The sequence below is a fragment of the Emiliania huxleyi genome (genome assembly GCF_000372725.1).
Source record: "Emiliania huxleyi CCMP1516 unplaced genomic scaffold EMIHUscaffold_91, whole genome shotgun sequence".
NCBI classification, from domain to species: Eukaryota; Haptophyta; order Isochrysidales; family Noelaerhabdaceae; genus Emiliania; species Emiliania huxleyi.
The window spans coordinates 210822-226217 of record NW_005195220.1 but is presented as its reverse complement, the minus strand read 5'-3'; the positions used below and the strand labels follow the sequence as shown (position 1 = coordinate 226217).

General features: G+C 64.9%; 5 protein-coding genes across 5 annotated transcripts; 3 read left to right on the top strand and 2 right to left on the bottom strand.

Annotated features, from left to right (window-relative positions):
- Positions 1–494: 494 nt before the first annotated feature.
- EMIHUDRAFT_220440 (hypothetical protein) lies at positions 495–1209 on the bottom strand (the record flags this gene model as incomplete). Its single annotated transcript, XM_005757354.1, has 3 exons — positions 495–591; positions 824–887; positions 1023–1209. 3 exons carry the CDS (start codon positions 1207–1209, stop codon positions 495–497), a joined length of 348 nt encoding a protein of 115 aa, XP_005757411.1.
- Positions 1210–3393: 2184 nt separating this feature from the next.
- Positions 3394–3909, top strand: EMIHUDRAFT_107449 (hypothetical protein; the record flags this gene model as incomplete). Its single annotated transcript, XM_005757353.1, has 2 exons — positions 3394–3504; positions 3667–3909. The coding sequence occupies 2 exons, from the start codon at positions 3394–3396 to the stop codon at positions 3907–3909; spliced, it is 354 nt and encodes a 117-aa protein (XP_005757410.1).
- A 1527-nt stretch (positions 3910–5436) lies between these two features.
- EMIHUDRAFT_107448 (hypothetical protein) lies at positions 5437–8982 on the bottom strand (the record flags this gene model as incomplete). The annotated part of the gene is made up of 5 exons (XM_005757352.1): positions 5437–5942; positions 6626–6881; positions 7081–7153; positions 7433–7932; positions 8938–8982. The coding sequence occupies 5 exons, from the start codon at positions 8980–8982 to the stop codon at positions 5437–5439; spliced, it is 1380 nt and encodes a 459-aa protein (XP_005757409.1).
- Positions 8983–10024: 1042 nt separating this feature from the next.
- On the top strand, positions 10025–10276 carry EMIHUDRAFT_48203 (hypothetical protein; the record flags this gene model as incomplete). The annotated part of the gene is made up of 1 exon (XM_005757351.1): positions 10025–10276. A coding segment is annotated over one exon (252 nt), but the record flags the coding sequence as incomplete, so codon positions are not given.
- A 2537-nt stretch (positions 10277–12813) lies between these two features.
- EMIHUDRAFT_69011 (hypothetical protein) lies at positions 12814–12999 on the top strand (the record flags this gene model as incomplete). The annotated part of the gene is made up of 1 exon (XM_005757350.1): positions 12814–12999. A coding segment is annotated over one exon (186 nt), but the record flags the coding sequence as incomplete, so codon positions are not given.
- Between the last annotated feature and the right edge of the window lie 2397 nt (positions 13000–15396).

The following is a 15396-nucleotide window of genomic DNA, read 5'->3' as shown; positions in this document are numbered from 1 at the left end:
GGCGGGCCGCGTGTGATATTGCGCAGTGGGGAGAGAAGCCAACGGCAGCCGTGCGGCACGCGAGATAGTGGCTCTTCCGCGGGCGGCGCTCCTCGTCCACCACTTTGTGTGTGGAGACGTTTACCTTACCTTACCTTAGCTTATCCTCGTCCCTCTCGCCAATCTCGCTCTTCGAGCGTCCTCGCCGCGCGAAAACCGAAATATCGATCATATTATTCTCCAGGCTCCAGCGCCGCGAGAGATCTTCCGCGAGACGCGAGCGCGGCGAGCGCTCTCGGCTCTGGTGTGTGTGTACCGGAGCGCTATCAGTATCACCTCGAGTCGGCATTAGTCACGAACGGCATCGCGGCGCTTCGACTTTAGGAACTGACAAAAAGTGCCCGCTTTTCTTTCCCCCGCCCCCCGCCCGCCGCCCGCCGCCGCCGCCGCGCGCCCGCCCCTCCGTGTGTCTCTGCGCGCCTTCCCCAGCCCTTCACCAGACCCCGACCAGACCTTCACCAGACCTTGATCGCGTCGAGCGCGCGCATCACCTCGTGAAAGGTTGCGCGAGAGCTGTCGAGCAGGTTGAGGGCGAGCAGGAGATCCGCTGGCCTGCGTTGTGAATACGCCAGCCTCAGCGCGGGAGTACGGCACTGTGCAGCGTCTTCAGAGCACCGCGTGAATGCGAGGGGTGCGAGGACGATGAATACAGCGGAGTACGGCTGACTACGGCTGTAGCGTGTGTGATCTCTCGTCTCCCGCTTGTTGTGGAATTCTATGTCCGCTGGCCTGCTCTTGTTGATGAGCTCGACCAAGGTACGCGCGTACACCTGCGCGGCGGCACCGGGTGCCCGGTAACCCGCCCGAGCTGGCAGCGCCGCCAAGGAGACTGTCGCGTGGGAGCCCAGCTGCCCGAGACGGGGAAGAGGGATGGGCACCACGCGGGGAAGGCACTGTGTCTCGGACGGTGGCGCAAAGCACCTCGAGTGCCTCGTCGTCCCGCCGTCCAAGCAGGACGCGCGTGCTGTAGCAACCAGGTCCACTCGCCAGGCCCGTCGCGCTCTCTCGCGTCGCCGAGATGAGCGTGCCGAGGTTCTCTCGCTGAGACACCACGACAAAAATCCGGTTGGCGTATGCCGTGGCGATCAGCCGCGTTGAGACGCCACCGATGCAGACCTCTGCAGATTTGCTCAGTGGTCCAGGCTGTTGCGCGCACCCATTAGCGATCATTTCAAGCTCGGACGACTGCGTGAGATCACGTGCGTGTGGTGGCGCTCCACCAGCACCAACTGGCGGAAGGCGCGCTCGCGCAGCTCCCAGAAAAAGAATTATTCGTCTGCTTTTTGTTTTTGGCCTACTGTTGTGGCCCAAAGTCTGCCCAGGTTGTGAGGGACACGATCCCGGCGTGAACATGACTAACTGACGGATCCGCTCCTGACAGTACCGTCGGGTCTCTATTTTAAGAGCAGGTAAACAGCAATAGATCCGGCCCTCAAGCGGCCTAATCGATACCCGGCCCTCACGGAATCGGTCCCTCGTTGTACAGCAATCGATCCTTCACACTGCCCGCGCTGCCAAACTTGCCGAGAATCGGTCCCCATGTTACCTGTGGCGCGAAGCTGATATGTCTCCCGCGCTCGGCGCGCCGACCGCGCAGCGGCGGCAGACCACCCTCCGGTTCGAGGGGCGCCTGGGGCTGAGCGGGCTGCCTCCGCCAGAGTTTGGCTCGCCCACCGGCGGGCTGTCACCCTGCCACGGGTCGCAAGCCCTCTGCCGGCCGGAGCGCAGGCTGCGCAGGCTTCCAGCAATTGGTCCCTTGGCAAGCGCGAATCGGTCCCCCTGGCTCCAGGAACTGATCCGGCACTACACCCGGATCTATTGCTGTTTACCTGCTCTTAAAATAGAGACCCGACGGTATGCTGCGGCCGCTCCTGACTGACGGATCCGCAAGCGAGAAGGGCCGCTGCGGCGCGTGCGACTGTCTTTGTTTGAAGTTAAAAGTCGAATCAGAGCGCCGTCGGCGCTGTCCCTCGTTTTCCTCCCAAGGACCGCCCGTCCGGCACCGCTCCGGGACGCACGCCGGCGAAGCACCATCAAGCTGCTGTACGGCCCCGGAATCGCCTTCCCAGGCTTAGCTAGACTGAGAGATATTGTGGACATGGAAGCCCTCCCAGTTTTTCTTCTTTCTGGCGGCCATGAGCGGCGGCCATCCCAACCCGCCTCGCTGACCTGGCTCGGGGCGACCTTGCCCCGCTGCGCGCCTTCCTCTCCGGGCAGGGGACGCGCGGCACGTCGCTCGCGGCCCAGCTCGACGCGCGGCACGACACCGAGAAGCAGGACACGCTGCTCACCTGGGCCGCTCGGCACGGGCAGGCCGAGGCGGTGCGGCTGCTGCTCGACAGCGGCGCGAGCGTCGGGGCGACGAATGGCGGCGGCGCTTCCGCGCTGACCTACGCGTGCAATGGAGGCTGCATCGACAGCGCCCGGCTGCTCCTCAAAGCCAGCGCGGCAGTCGACCAAGCCAACGCCAGCGGCTTCACGCCGCTGCTCGTCGCAAGCGAGAAGGGCCACGTCGAGATCGCCCAGCTACTCCTTGATGCTGGCGCGGCGATCAATCGAGGCAAGCACAACGGCGTCACGCCGCTGTACAAGGCGTGTAACAAGGGCCACCTCGAGGTCGCTCGGTTGCTGCTCGAGGCTGGCGCGGCGATCAATCAAGGCAAGCATGACGGCGTCACGCCGCTGTACAAGGCGTGTAACAAGGGCCACCTCGAGGTCGCTCGGTTGCTGCTCGAGGCTGGCGCGGCGATCAACCAAGCCCAGCAGGACGGCGCCACGCCGCTCCTCGCCGCGTGCCAGGAGGGCCACGTCCAGTGCGCCCGGCTGCTCTTCGAGGCTGGCGCAGCGGTCAACCAAGCTTGCAACGACGGCGCCACGCCGCTGTTCATGGCATGCCAGGAGGGGCAGCTCGAGTGCGCCCGGCTACTCCTCGAGGCCGACGCTGACATCAACCAAGCGATGAACGACGGCGCCACGCCGCTGTTCATGGCATGCCAGAACGGCCACCTCGAGGTCGCCAAGCTCCTCTCCTCCTACGGCGCCTCCCGCGCCGCTACGCCCTTCGGCACGCCCGAGGAGGCCGCAAACCGCCTAGGCCACGCCGACCTCGCCGCTTGGCTGGTCGCCAGCCGCGGCTGGACGCCGCTCGCGCACCTTGAGACCCTCACCGCCGCCCGCGCCACCTCCCTCCTGCGCAGCGGCGCAAGCTTGCACGAGGGCGAGCCGACGCCGCTGCGGCGCGCCGCGGGCGGCGCGGGCGAGGCGGCGGCGCTGGTTCGGCGGGCGGCGGCGCCGTGGTCGCCGGCAAGCCACTCGCTCTTCCCCACGGCGGCTTGCAAGAGGGCGGTCGAGGTGATGCGGCTGGGCTACCTGATCGCCTGGGACGAGGAGCGCTTCGACAGCCGCGAGGGAGCGGCTCCAGAGCTGGCGGACATCTGGCGCGAGTTTGTGCTGCCATGGGTGGTGGTGCGATGACATGATGATTGCTTTGGTCCTGTCTCCTTTGTGCGCGTGGCGGGCGAGGCCAAGGCCCTCGCACTGAGGCGCGCACTGCAATGGTCTCTCCCCGACTCGCCGGATCCTCTCTTTGACACACCTCTGCCCTCCCTCAGGCCGGCCAACCTGCAGCCAGCGGCCGAGGCGGTGGCGGTGGGCAGGCTCATCCTCAAGGCGGCGGAGTGGTCGCCGCAGTCGCACGAGCTCTTCCCAACAGCGGCTCGCAAGCGTGCGGTCGAGGTGGTGCGGCTGGGCTACCTGGTCGCTTGGGACGAGGAGCGCTTCGACACTTCGACAGCCGTGAGGGAGCGGCTCCAGAATGAGCTGGCGGACATCTGGCGCGAGTTTGTGCTGCCATGGGTGGTGGTGCGATGAGCGACGGGCCTGTTTTCTATGTAGCCACCCCCCAGGATCTCGCTCCTCTTCTTTCTCGCTTGGTGTGCTGCACTGCATTTGTTTTTATTCTTCCTTGACCAGTCTCTCTGCTTTTATTATTCTTCCCCGCGTGTGCGTGTGCGTAAATAAATAAAAAGAGACACCTCTACTGTGAGATGGGTAAAAAGGAACAGCAAGAGCAACAGGTCCCGTGCGATCTTTGTCGGTGTTTGTGCAGGGTTCTTTGTGGGTGTGGTCTGCGACTAGCCGCCGGGGTCCGTCCTCCCGATGGGGGGGGGACTATCACTAGCCGTCTTCCACATGGTCCCTCGGGTCCCTGCTGCTCCTAATCTCTTCGTACATCCTCCTGCTGATCTCCGCAAAGTCCTGCTCCCTCCCTCGTCTCGGCTCTCGCCCTGCGCGTCTGCTCCGCCTCCACATCGTCTGCCCTGCGTCGTCTGGCGCGTGTGCGCGTACGTGCGCCTACAACATTGGAATCCCGCCGACGACTCAGTCACTCACACATACGCGCCGCCTCAACACTTCCGAAACACCGGACTCCTCAGCTTCAAGGACTGGCATCTCTATTTCAAGCACATCCTCCACCGAGCGCTCTCGACGCGCCACCGGCGGGGAGAGGCCAGGACCGTCTGCCGCCTCTGCCACCGCGAACGCGAGTCCTGCGCACACCTCGGCCGATGCCGAATAATCGCGCATCTATTCAGCCGGATAAAGCTGATCATTCCCGACACCCCTGCTCCCAGTCGCGACAGGATACTCTTCTGCTACGTGGAGGACCAACGTCTTCCCCTAGTGACGACGACTCTCTGCCTGCTCCTCTGGAAGTTTACGCTGATCGACTTCTACAGGGTCGACATCGACAACGTCACGTTCAAAGCGGACGACGTGTGGACGGCTACTCTCACCCGACTCGTCCATGCGGCCGCCTCGAAATGCGTTCATATCCGCAGCCTCCGGAGAAGGTACCACTCGAGAGGGGAACAGCCGCCGCCGCGCTTCCTCGATCGATTCCAACTACTCGTGGCCCCCCTGTTCTCGTACGGCGAGTACGGGCAGCTCTACTTTAGTGAGGCCTTGACGAGGCATCTCAAATGCAGGGACCTGCACCACCTGCTGGACTACGCGACCAAGAGGGACGACGCCGCCAGCCGTGGCGACGCCGCTCCCTCGGATGACGCCGCGACAGCCGCCGCCGGCCAGCAGCAGCTGCAGCAGCAGCAAGCAACAACGCCCTTCTACGCCAACTGGACGAAACGGCTCCGTTCTTAGTGCTGGCGACGACGACACGCGGGGGACTGGGCGCTAGCCGCAGCTCCCCCGGGCCAACGGGGGCCTATCCCGGACCAGCCAGCAGGGGCATACAATTCCTGTACACCCCCCCCCCCACTGTGAATGATCACAGCGGACCCCTATTCACACCTAGACACGGAGGCACCTCTCCACGTCCGCAGCCGGCTCCGCTGCTCTGCAGGCTCCGGATAAGCCCTGCCCACGGCTCAGTCACCCTTACCTCACTCGGGATGCCAACACTAACCCAACCGCCGAGATCGACCCTATGCAGGCGACCAGGCGCAAACAGACCTCGGTCTGGGCGAACTGCGATGTGTCCATCCGCGAGTCGATGCTGAGAAGCCATGGTTGCTGGTCGAGCTCATCGTCAGAGTCGCGGGAGGCGGCGACGTCCTGCAGCCGCGCAACGTCGAGCGCAATCAGCGGGTCCTCCGCCATCTCCTTCGTCATCCGCCGCAGCAGCCGGCCGATGCCGTGGGTCTCGCGCTGGTTGCCGCCGTTCTTCCACAGCTTCCACTCCGCGCCCGACTTGTGCATCGCGCGGGCAAACGGACAGATCATGTACACGCGCGTCGCCTCGTCGAAAGAGGCGATGACATTGTCAATCCGCTGCCACTGCAGCACTTGCTTGGCCCCCGGCAGCGCCTCGTGCAGCAGCGGGCACGTGCGCCACACGCTGGTGAGCGACCGCTGCGTAAACGGGGCGGCAAAATTGATGCGGCCTGCAGGGACCGAAAGGTCGCCGACCTGATCAGTTCACGGCTGCCGGCGCCTCGGCGCCGGCCGACGCCGTGTTCGGCGGCAGGTTCGCGACGGGCGAGACGCCCCGCTCGACGACCTCCGCCTCCGAGGCGGACGAGGGCGACGGCGCCGGCGGCGATGGCGGGACCGGCTTCGACCTGTTCGGGCCGGACCCCACCCCCATGGAGGACCTTTGAGGCCCTCCCCAGTCTCACCCCACCTTACCTCTGCCCCCCCCTCCCCCCATCCCTCTGCCTCCCATAGGGCATCAGGATAGCACTAGCATATGCGCCTAGTGCGCACACTGGGCCCACATAGATGTGACCCGCCCGCTCGAGTGCGGCGTCCGGATGCTAGTGCTTGAGAAGACACCACAAACGCGGCACGGCCCGTTTTGGATGTCTGCGGAGATTCTGTCTTAGCACACACAGTGAGTCATTCGGAGTCATTCGATGGCCAGAGTGCGATTGTGTGTGTGCGGGAGTTGGTTTGTCGGGAGGGAGGGGCAGGCTGCTCACCCACGTGCACCGGGCCAGTGCTTGCACTTTGAATGCCGTGGGGCTCCTGCCCGTGTCCGGGCGTGGAGATGCGAGGGTCGCCCCCCCTTGCCCCACCACTTTGTGTGTGTGGAGAAATCTACCTTACCTTACCTTACCTTACTTACTACGTATGCGGTCGCGGTATGCCGCATCGATCTCTCCGTGCTCGGCCAGCTCGTTCGCGAGCCAGTCCGAGGCGACGGTCGTCGCCACGGTCCCCTGGGGAACTGTGGCGTACACCTTGCTGGGGCCGCGTCGATACCCGTCGTCCCTCTCCGGGGGCAGCGAGTATTCGACCCCTATTTTGGACCCGGCCTGGCTGCGCGCCTGCGCAGCTGCAGACCGCAGCCCGGCCATCACGTACTGGATGTTCTCGCGCAGCTGCGCGCGCGGGGCCTCCGCGCGCTCGGCCTCCCTCGCGGCGCGCTCGCCAGCCTCCGTCGCCCGGCGCGCCTTCTGCGCCGGGCCTTCTTGGCCTTGCGTGCCGCGGCTCGAGCCGCGGGCTGCTCGCCTGCTCCTTGGTGGGCTCCTTCTTCTTCGGCGCGGTGCGCTCGATGTACGAGCGCTCCGCCGCCTGCACCGACTCGCGGTCGCCCGCGGCCTTCTCGTGCTTCAGGTCGACCTCGATGGTCGCGTAGCCAGGCCTTATCAGCCTGACCTGCGACGCACCTGCGATCCTTCGGCGACCATCACCACGTCCTCCAGTTGCACGCGATCGGAGCGCCATGGAGAACGCGGGCACTTGTGCGCAGAGATGTGCCCAAATGCGCCCGCCGTTTTTTGTCATACCCCCCCTCCGAAACCCGCCGACTTTGACCGGGTCCGGTTCTAGCTCACTCTCATCTCTATACTTTCCCAGATACAAAACGTCAGATCTGTGCCACCCTGGGCTGGACCTAGTCATTGGGGCGCATCATCTCGAGCCTGGTCACGCTGCCTTCCGCGCCCCCTCCCAGTCCCGGATCATCCGGCGCAGCATGTGGTTGGGGGTGAGGTATGGGTGCTCGAGCGCGCCGCCCGTCAGAGGGCTCGTTGACTTGGTCGCGAGCCAGCGCTCGATCGCCGTCCGCTCGTACGACTGCCCATCGGCCGCCATCACCGGGTCGCTCATCACCTCGGTCGTGATTGGGCAGATGAAATCGTCCGGCGGCTCCTCCTCTCCCTCAGGCGGCGCCTCCTCCGCCGGTGACGAATCGCCCTGCCGCTCGGCGACTCGCGCCTGTCCCCCCGCCGCACGCGTCGCCCCGACATCCAGCCTCGCGCTCTCCTCGAGCGCCGCCGCCTCTGCCTCCTCCGCCGCCGCCAGCGCTGCCTCATCCTCGGACAGCCCCTGCGACGGCCCAGCGCCACCCCCGCCACCCTTCCCCTTCTTCTTCTTCTTCTTCCCCTTCTTGCTCTCCTTGGCGCGCCCCGCCTCCTTCTCCGCCTCCTCCTCCGCCAGCAGCGCCTCGGCATGCCGCGCCGCCTCCGCCTCTGCCGCCGCACTCTCCACCGCCCTCGCCGCTGCCTCCGCCGCCGCATGATCTTCGAGGGCGCGCACGCAGCCGGCGCGGCCTTTCTTCTTGGCCATCTGCAGCGCCGTCCTGCCGCTCGCATCGCACAACGCCGCGTCTGCGCCCGCCCGCAGCAGGCGGAGCACGAATGCGGGGTGGCCGTTGGCGCCGGCGATCATCAGCGCGGTGAAGCCGTTGCTGTTCTGCAGGTTGACATCCGCGCCGCGTTGAAGCAGCTCGACCACTCGCTCGTGGCCGCTGACGGCGGCGTGCATCAGCGCAGTGCTGCCGTCGGCGTCCTGCTTGTCGACCTCCGCGCCGTGCTGAAGCAGCAGCTTAACCACCCGCTCGTGGCCTTTGCTGGCGGCGAACATCAGCGCGGTCCAGCCGGCGCTGTCCTGCTGGTCGATCTCCGCGCCGCGCTGAAACAGCAAATCGACCATTCGCTCGTGGCCCTCCTGAGCGGCGAGCATCAGCGCGGTGAAGCCGCTCCTATCGCCTACCACGCAAGTCGCGTTGACCCGCCCGCCGCTGTCCAGCCACGCCAGCAGCGCCGCCTCGTCGCCGTCGAGAGCTGCTGCCAGCGCTAGCATTGCAGCAACGCGCCTCCCGGTGACCAACGAGTACTCGAGTACTGTCCAAGCCTAAAGTCTGGCCAGGTTACTCAGGACACGATCCCGGCGTGAACACGACTAACTGGCGGATCCGCTCCTGACAGTGGCATGCACCGCGCCGCGGCGCGTGCCACTGTCTTTGTTTGAAGTAAAAAGTCGAATCAGAGCGCCGTCGGCGTCGTCCCGAGTTTTCTCCCCTGGACCGCCCGTCCGGCACCGCTCCGGGACGCACGCCGGCGAAGCACCATCAAGCTGCTGTACGGCCCCGGAATCGCCTCCCCTGGCTTAGCTAAAGTGAGAGTTATTGGGAGACGGCTCCCGCGAAAGCACGGCTGGCATCCGTGGCGTGGGGCTCGCCTCCGAAAAGTCGGGCATGGCTCTCCCCGCAACTCTCTTGCTAACACGCGCGCCCCACCGAGACTGTGGTGGGCGCGCTGCGGCCGCACGTCTACCTCCGTCATAGTGCCACGACGTGCGGCCTAGATTTAGCACACGCGCCTCAGCTCGCAAACACTCACCCATTTAATTGTCACTGTCCGTGAGTGCGAGAGAAGTCTAGCGGCAGGCAGCTAGACCATGAGGAGGGCGTCCATAGACACCTCACTAGACCCCACATACGGTCTCGTCCGTGCCTCGAAGGCCGGTGAGATTGCTAGAGGTGGAGCAAGCTGCTCTAGCCTCACATGTCTCTTCCTGTCGTCTGTTGTTTGAGTTGTGCCCTTGTTTGTGCCCTTGGCACCGTGGAGTGCTGGGGGGGGCGACAGGGAGGATGTGGCCCTGAGTTATGTGTACGCCGACTCAGGGTGTGTGGCAGCCAGATGGCTGTGTGTCTTGTGAGCCTGTTTGTGTCTGTGTGTCGCTCGTGCGTGTCGTCATCATCTGTCCAGCGTCCACCCATACCGCGTTGGTGTCCAGTCCGAGCCTGGCTGTTCTTCACCTTTCTACCTACCTACCTTATTGTGCACATGGTTAGTATCTACAATATACTCACTGACACCCCCCCTCCCAGAGCTCGTCCCGGTCCGCCACGGCCATCCTCGGCCTCCGGAGGGCCCCCGGCCACGGCGCGGTGCGGCGGCGTCACAAATCCGACGGCAGAGCACCGGGACGCGGTCGGGCGATCTGAGGTCCAGTGAGGCGTATGCATTGCCTATCCAGGGCTATCACCTGGACCTATCAACAGGCGCCTGCGGCGCCGTGGTCAGGAGCTGCTGTTCACGCCGGTCCACACTTTCATAGTGGACAGTAAGTAAAACCGGATACATGTATCCTGCGGAACAAGCGCGTGATCGCCGCGATCCAGGAGGCTTCCTTCACGCGCAAGGGCGACAAGCCGAAGGTCGTCCTGCTGTACCGTAGCTACGCTCTCAAGGTGAACAACGCGATGGCTCGCTCGGGCGAGGCGCAGAAGTTTGAGTACGAGGGCGAGTACAACGCGGCGGGAGAGCCCGAGGGGCGCGGCGTCCTGCGGTTCGCCAACGGCAACGTCTACGAGGGCGAGTGGAAGGCGGGTCTGCCGGAGGGGCGCGGCGTCATGCGGTTCGCCAACGGCGACGTCTACGAGGGCGAGTACAAGGCGGGTAAGAAGGAGGGGCGCGGCGTCTTCCGGTGCGCCGACGGCGACGTGGAGTCGAACTTCTACAAGCATGATGCCCCCACCGGCGAGGGCGTCGGGTGGGTGGCGGACGGGTCGGGAGCGGTGCGGCTGCGTGGCGGGGAAACCTGGTTTGTGGAGCTCCCACAGATTACCTAGAGAGCACGGCATTCGGGGCCATGATCTCGGTTCCGCACTGGACTTTTTTTGTAGTGGAGAGAATTAAGGAATCTTTCTGCTCTGGCAGGCAGCTGCATCATTCCCCTTTACTTCAATCAGCTGTGTACACTCAAGTGCTAGTACTGTCTGAATAGCTGTCTAGACGCTCCGATTTTGCTGTCTGGACGCTGTCTGGACACTGTCTGGACGCTGTCTGGACGCTGTCTGGACGCTGTCTGGACATACCTCCGTCATAGTGCCACGACGTGCGGCCTAGATTTAGCACACGCGCCTCAGCTCGCAAACACTCACCCATTTAATTGTCACTGTCCGTGAGTGCGAGAGAAGGCTAGCAGCAGGCAGCTAGCCCATGAGGAGGGCGTCCATAGACACCTCACTAGACCCCACATACGGTCTCGTCCGTGCCTCGAAGGCCGGTGAGATTGCTAGAGGTGGAGCAAGCTGCTCTAGCCTCACATGTCACTTCCTGTCGTCTGTTGTTTGAGTTGTGCCCTTGTTTGTACCCTTGGCACCGTGGAGTGCTGGGGGGGGCGACAGGGAGGATGTGGCCCTGAGTTATGTGTACGCCGACTCAGGGTGTGTGGCAGCCAGCTGGCTGTGTGTCTTGTGAGCCTGTTTGTGTCTGTGTGTCGCTCGTGCGTGTCGTCATCATCTGTCCAGCGTCCACCCATACCGCGTTGGTGTCCAGTCCGAGCCTGGCTGTTCTTCACCTTACTACCTACCTACCTACCTACTAAAGTTCGCTCAGGATGTGTGGGAGCTCCCCTAGCCAGTGTGCAGGGCGGAGCGAATACCGGGCAGACGCTGGCAGCGCGACGAGAAGCGGGACCAACTTCAGGAGCATGGCAACGAAGACCGCGGACTTCGGATTTTCCGTCGGCGGCCGCGATTTTGTACTCTTGCGCTCCTCGTACCTCGAGCGCACTAGCACCTTCTCTGGCACCTCCGGCGCTTGCATTGCAACAACGCGCCAGGCGTTTTCTTCTTTCACGCGGTGTCTAACGAGAAGAGAAAAACCGAGGAAAAAGAAAACAGACAAGCAAGCGCGCCTTCGGCTGGCGTCCTGAACCGCCGCTCCTCTCCGGGTCAGCGCAGTCGTTGCTCTGCCAACAAGAACGAGTGGATGGCGGCCACCGAGCTGCACGCGCCTCCCTGGGCGAGCCAGGCGGCAGCGGCGCGCCAGCTCCGCCTCGAGCCACTGCTCATCCACACCGACCTCGACGCGCTCGGCGTCGCCGCGCTGCCGCTGCCCGCCGGAGTGGCGGCGATGCACCAGCTCTGCCTGACGGGGCCGTTCTTGCTGCAAGTGGTGCGTGGCGAGTAGCAGACCTTAGCTGGCGGTAGCGATGTCGCCGCCGGTAAGCGGTCGCCGGGTGAGCCGGTCGCTGCCACCCCGCCTCCACCCACCTCCACCCGCCTCCACCGCCGCGGCGCAGGTGGAGGTGAGCGACATCACACTGGTCGAGGAGCAGCGGAACCGGCCAGACAAGCACCCCGACGGACCTCCCGACCCCCACCGCCTCGGTGTCTGCATGCAGAGAGACGCAGTCGAGATCTGGGGAGCTATGGGGAGAGATGTAGGAGATCCCCACCGGCTCGGTGTCTGCATGCAGAGAGACGCAGTCGAGATCTGGGGAGCTATGGGGAGAGATGTAGGAGATCCCCACCGGCTCGGTGTCTGCATGCAGAGAGGCGGGAGTCCGCCAGCCAGGCCAGTCGTGCACACGCCCTAGCAGAGAGACGCGAGTCCGCCAGCCAGGCCAGTGGTGCACACGTCGCAGCAAGGCCGACGCGGCTCACACGCACACTCGCGGAGCACACGGAGGCAAGGTTCGCGAGGCGTGAGGTGCGAGCTCAGGAAATCTCAGGAGAGGGGGTGGGCAGTCGCATTGAATGCAGAGTCTGCAGAGAGGCCGCAGCTAAAGCCGCAGCTAATGCGGGCCGAGGTGGGGAGATACGGGGAGATGTGGGGAGATACGGGGAGATGTGGGGAGGTATGGGAGAGGCGCCCGTAGGCCATCAGCGCGAGATGTGGGGAGATATGGGGAGATACGGGGAGATGTGGGGAGATACGGGGAGATGTGGGGAGGGATGGGAGAGGCGCCCGTAGGCCGGATGCTGAGGCTGCTGCTGTCGGACGGCGGCCAGCGCGTGGTGGCGCTCGAGTACAGCCGGCTCCGCGACCTCTCCACGCTCACCCCAATCGGCGACTCATTAATTAATATTATATTAATTGACTAATTAGCCGGCTCCGCGACCTCTCCACGCTCACCCCAATCGGCGACTCATTAATTAATATTATATTAATTGACTAATTAGCCGGCTCCGCGACCTCTCCACGCTCACCCCAATCGGCGACTCATTAATTAATATTATATTAATTGACTAATTAGCCGGCTCCGCGACCTCTCCACGCTCACCCCAATCGGCGCACCCCTGCCCCCCCCGCTGACTCTTGCACTTGTGACTGTGCGGGGATGCCTTTCCCTGAGACCGCACACACACCGCCTCGCGTGCCCCTCTCTCCCCCGCTGACTCTTGCACTTGTGACTGTGCGGGGATGCCTTTCCCTGAGACCGCACACACACCGCCTCGCGTGCCCCTCTCTCCCCCGCTGACTCTTGCACTTGTGACTGTGCGGGGATGCCTTTCCCTGAGACCGCACACACACCGCCTCGCGTGCCCCTCTCTCCCCCGCTGACTATTGCACTTGTGACTGTGCGGGGATGCCTTTCCCTGAGACCGCACACACACCGCCTCGCGTGCCCCTCTCTCCCCCGCTGACTCTTGCACTTGTGACTGTGCGGGGATGCCTTTCCCTGAGACCGCACACACACCGCCTCGCGTGCCCCTCTCTCCCCCGCTGACTATTGCACTTGTGACTGTGCGGGGATGCCTTTCCCTGAGACCGCACACACACCGCCTCGCGTGCCCCTCTCTCCCCCGCTGACTATTGCACTTGTGACTGTGCGGGGATGCCTTTCCCTGAGACCGCACACACACCGCCTCGCGTGCCCCTCTCTCCCCCGCTGACTATTGCACTTGTGACTGTGCGGGGATGCCTTTCCCTGAGACCGCACACACACCGCCTCGCGTGCCCCTCTCTCCCCCGCTGACTATTGCACTTGTGACTGTGCGGGGATGCCTTTCCCTGAGACCACACACACACCGCCTCGCGTGCCCCTCTCTCCCCCGCTGGCTATTGCACTTGTGACTGTGCGGGGATGCCTTTCCCTGAGACCGCACACACACCGCCTCGCGTGCCCCTCTCTCCCCCGCTGACTATTGCACTTGTGACTGTGCGGGGATGCCTTTCCCTGAGACCGCACACACACCGCCTCGCGTGCCCCTCTCTCCCCCGCTGACTCTTGCACTTGTGACTGTGCGGGGATGCCTTTCCCTGAGACCGCACACACACCGCCTCGCGTGCCCCTCTCTCCCCCGCTGACTATTGCACTTGTGACTGTGCGGGGATGCCTTTCCCTGAGACCGCACACACACCGCCTCGCGTGTGTGATGCCCCCGCTCTGTGTGTGTGTGTGTGTGTGCCCCGCACGCACCGCGCTGTGAACCGCGTCTGTTCATCCGCCCCCCCCCCTCCCCCTCCTCCCCGCCTCTCTCCCGTGTGAAACAGGCACCAAGCTCGTCGTCGCTAACGTGACCGTCCGGAGAGGCATCCTCCTCCTCACCCCCGCCTGCGCAACCCTCGCCGGCGGAAGTGCCGCTGTGGGCGCACCTGGAGGAGCGGCTCCGAGAGGTCTAGCCGAGAGGCAGCCGAGAGATTGGCCGAGATACAGCCGAGATGCGGCGGAGAGATTGCCGAGAGATGGCCGAGAGGCAGCCGAGGGACAGCCGAGAGGCAGCCGAGAGGCAGCCGAGAGGTAGCCGAGAGGCAGCCGAGAGGTTGCCGAGAGGCAGCCGAGAGGCAGCCGAGAGGTAGCCGAGAGGCAGCCGAGAGGTTGCCGAGAGATTGCCGGCCATAAGCGTCCCTGACGGCACGTCGCTGCCGGTGCCAGAGTCGGCTCCGCCAGCACACTTACCTCGTCACGGGAGATATGGGGAGATACGGGGAGATGTGAGATCTCGTAGAGCCAGCACCGTACCCCCTTCACAGCCGACACCCCAAACCCTCCCCATTAGGTGCCGCACCACCGATGCCCGCACCACCGCCGCCCGCCCGCTCGTTCGCCGCGCCCGCCGCCGGTCGCGCCGCCGCCTCCACCGCCGCCGCCACCACCTCCGCCGCCTCCGCCTCCGCCTCCGCCTCCGCCTCCGCCTCCGCCTCCGCCTCCGCCGTCGCACCCGCGGCCGCTCGCGCCAGCGGCGGAGGAGGCGGCAGAAGCGGCGGCGGTGGCGGCGGAGGCGGAGGCGGAGGCGGAGGCGGAGGCGGAGGCGGAGGAGGAGGAGGCGGAGGCAGAGGAGGCGGAGGCGGCGTTGATCCGGACGCTCATCTCTTCGGAGAGGAGCAGGAGAGACCACGCAGGCAGCAGGCGCAGCAGCAGCAAGCGCAGCAGCAGCAGCAGCAGCGGCAGCAGCAGATGCAGATGCAGCAGCAGCAAGCGCAGCAGCAGCAGGCGCAGCAGCAGCAGCAGCAGCGGCAGCACCAGCCGCTCAAGTCTCCCCAGCGGCCGCTGCAGCCGCTGCAGCCACTGCAGCCTCAGGCGCGCTGCAGTCTGTGACATGAGATCGCCCGAGATCGCCCGAGATCGCCCGAGATCGCCCGAGATCGCCCGAGATCGCCCGAGATCGCCCGAGATTGCTCGAGATCGCCCGAGATCGCCCGAGATCGCCCGAGATCGCCCGAGATTGCTCGGGGTCGGGTGCGGCCACACGTCTATTCCTCCACCCGCCCTACCTGGACTATGAGCTGAGTGATGGCTGAGTGGGCCAAGGAACCGATCAGGTGCGACCACCGCCTCAGTTTGTCTACCCCGCCGCCCTACCACGCCGCGGCACGGGCGAACCGCCGCAGGCGCTGATTGCCGAGATCGGCGGAGATTATCTCCCCCCCCTCT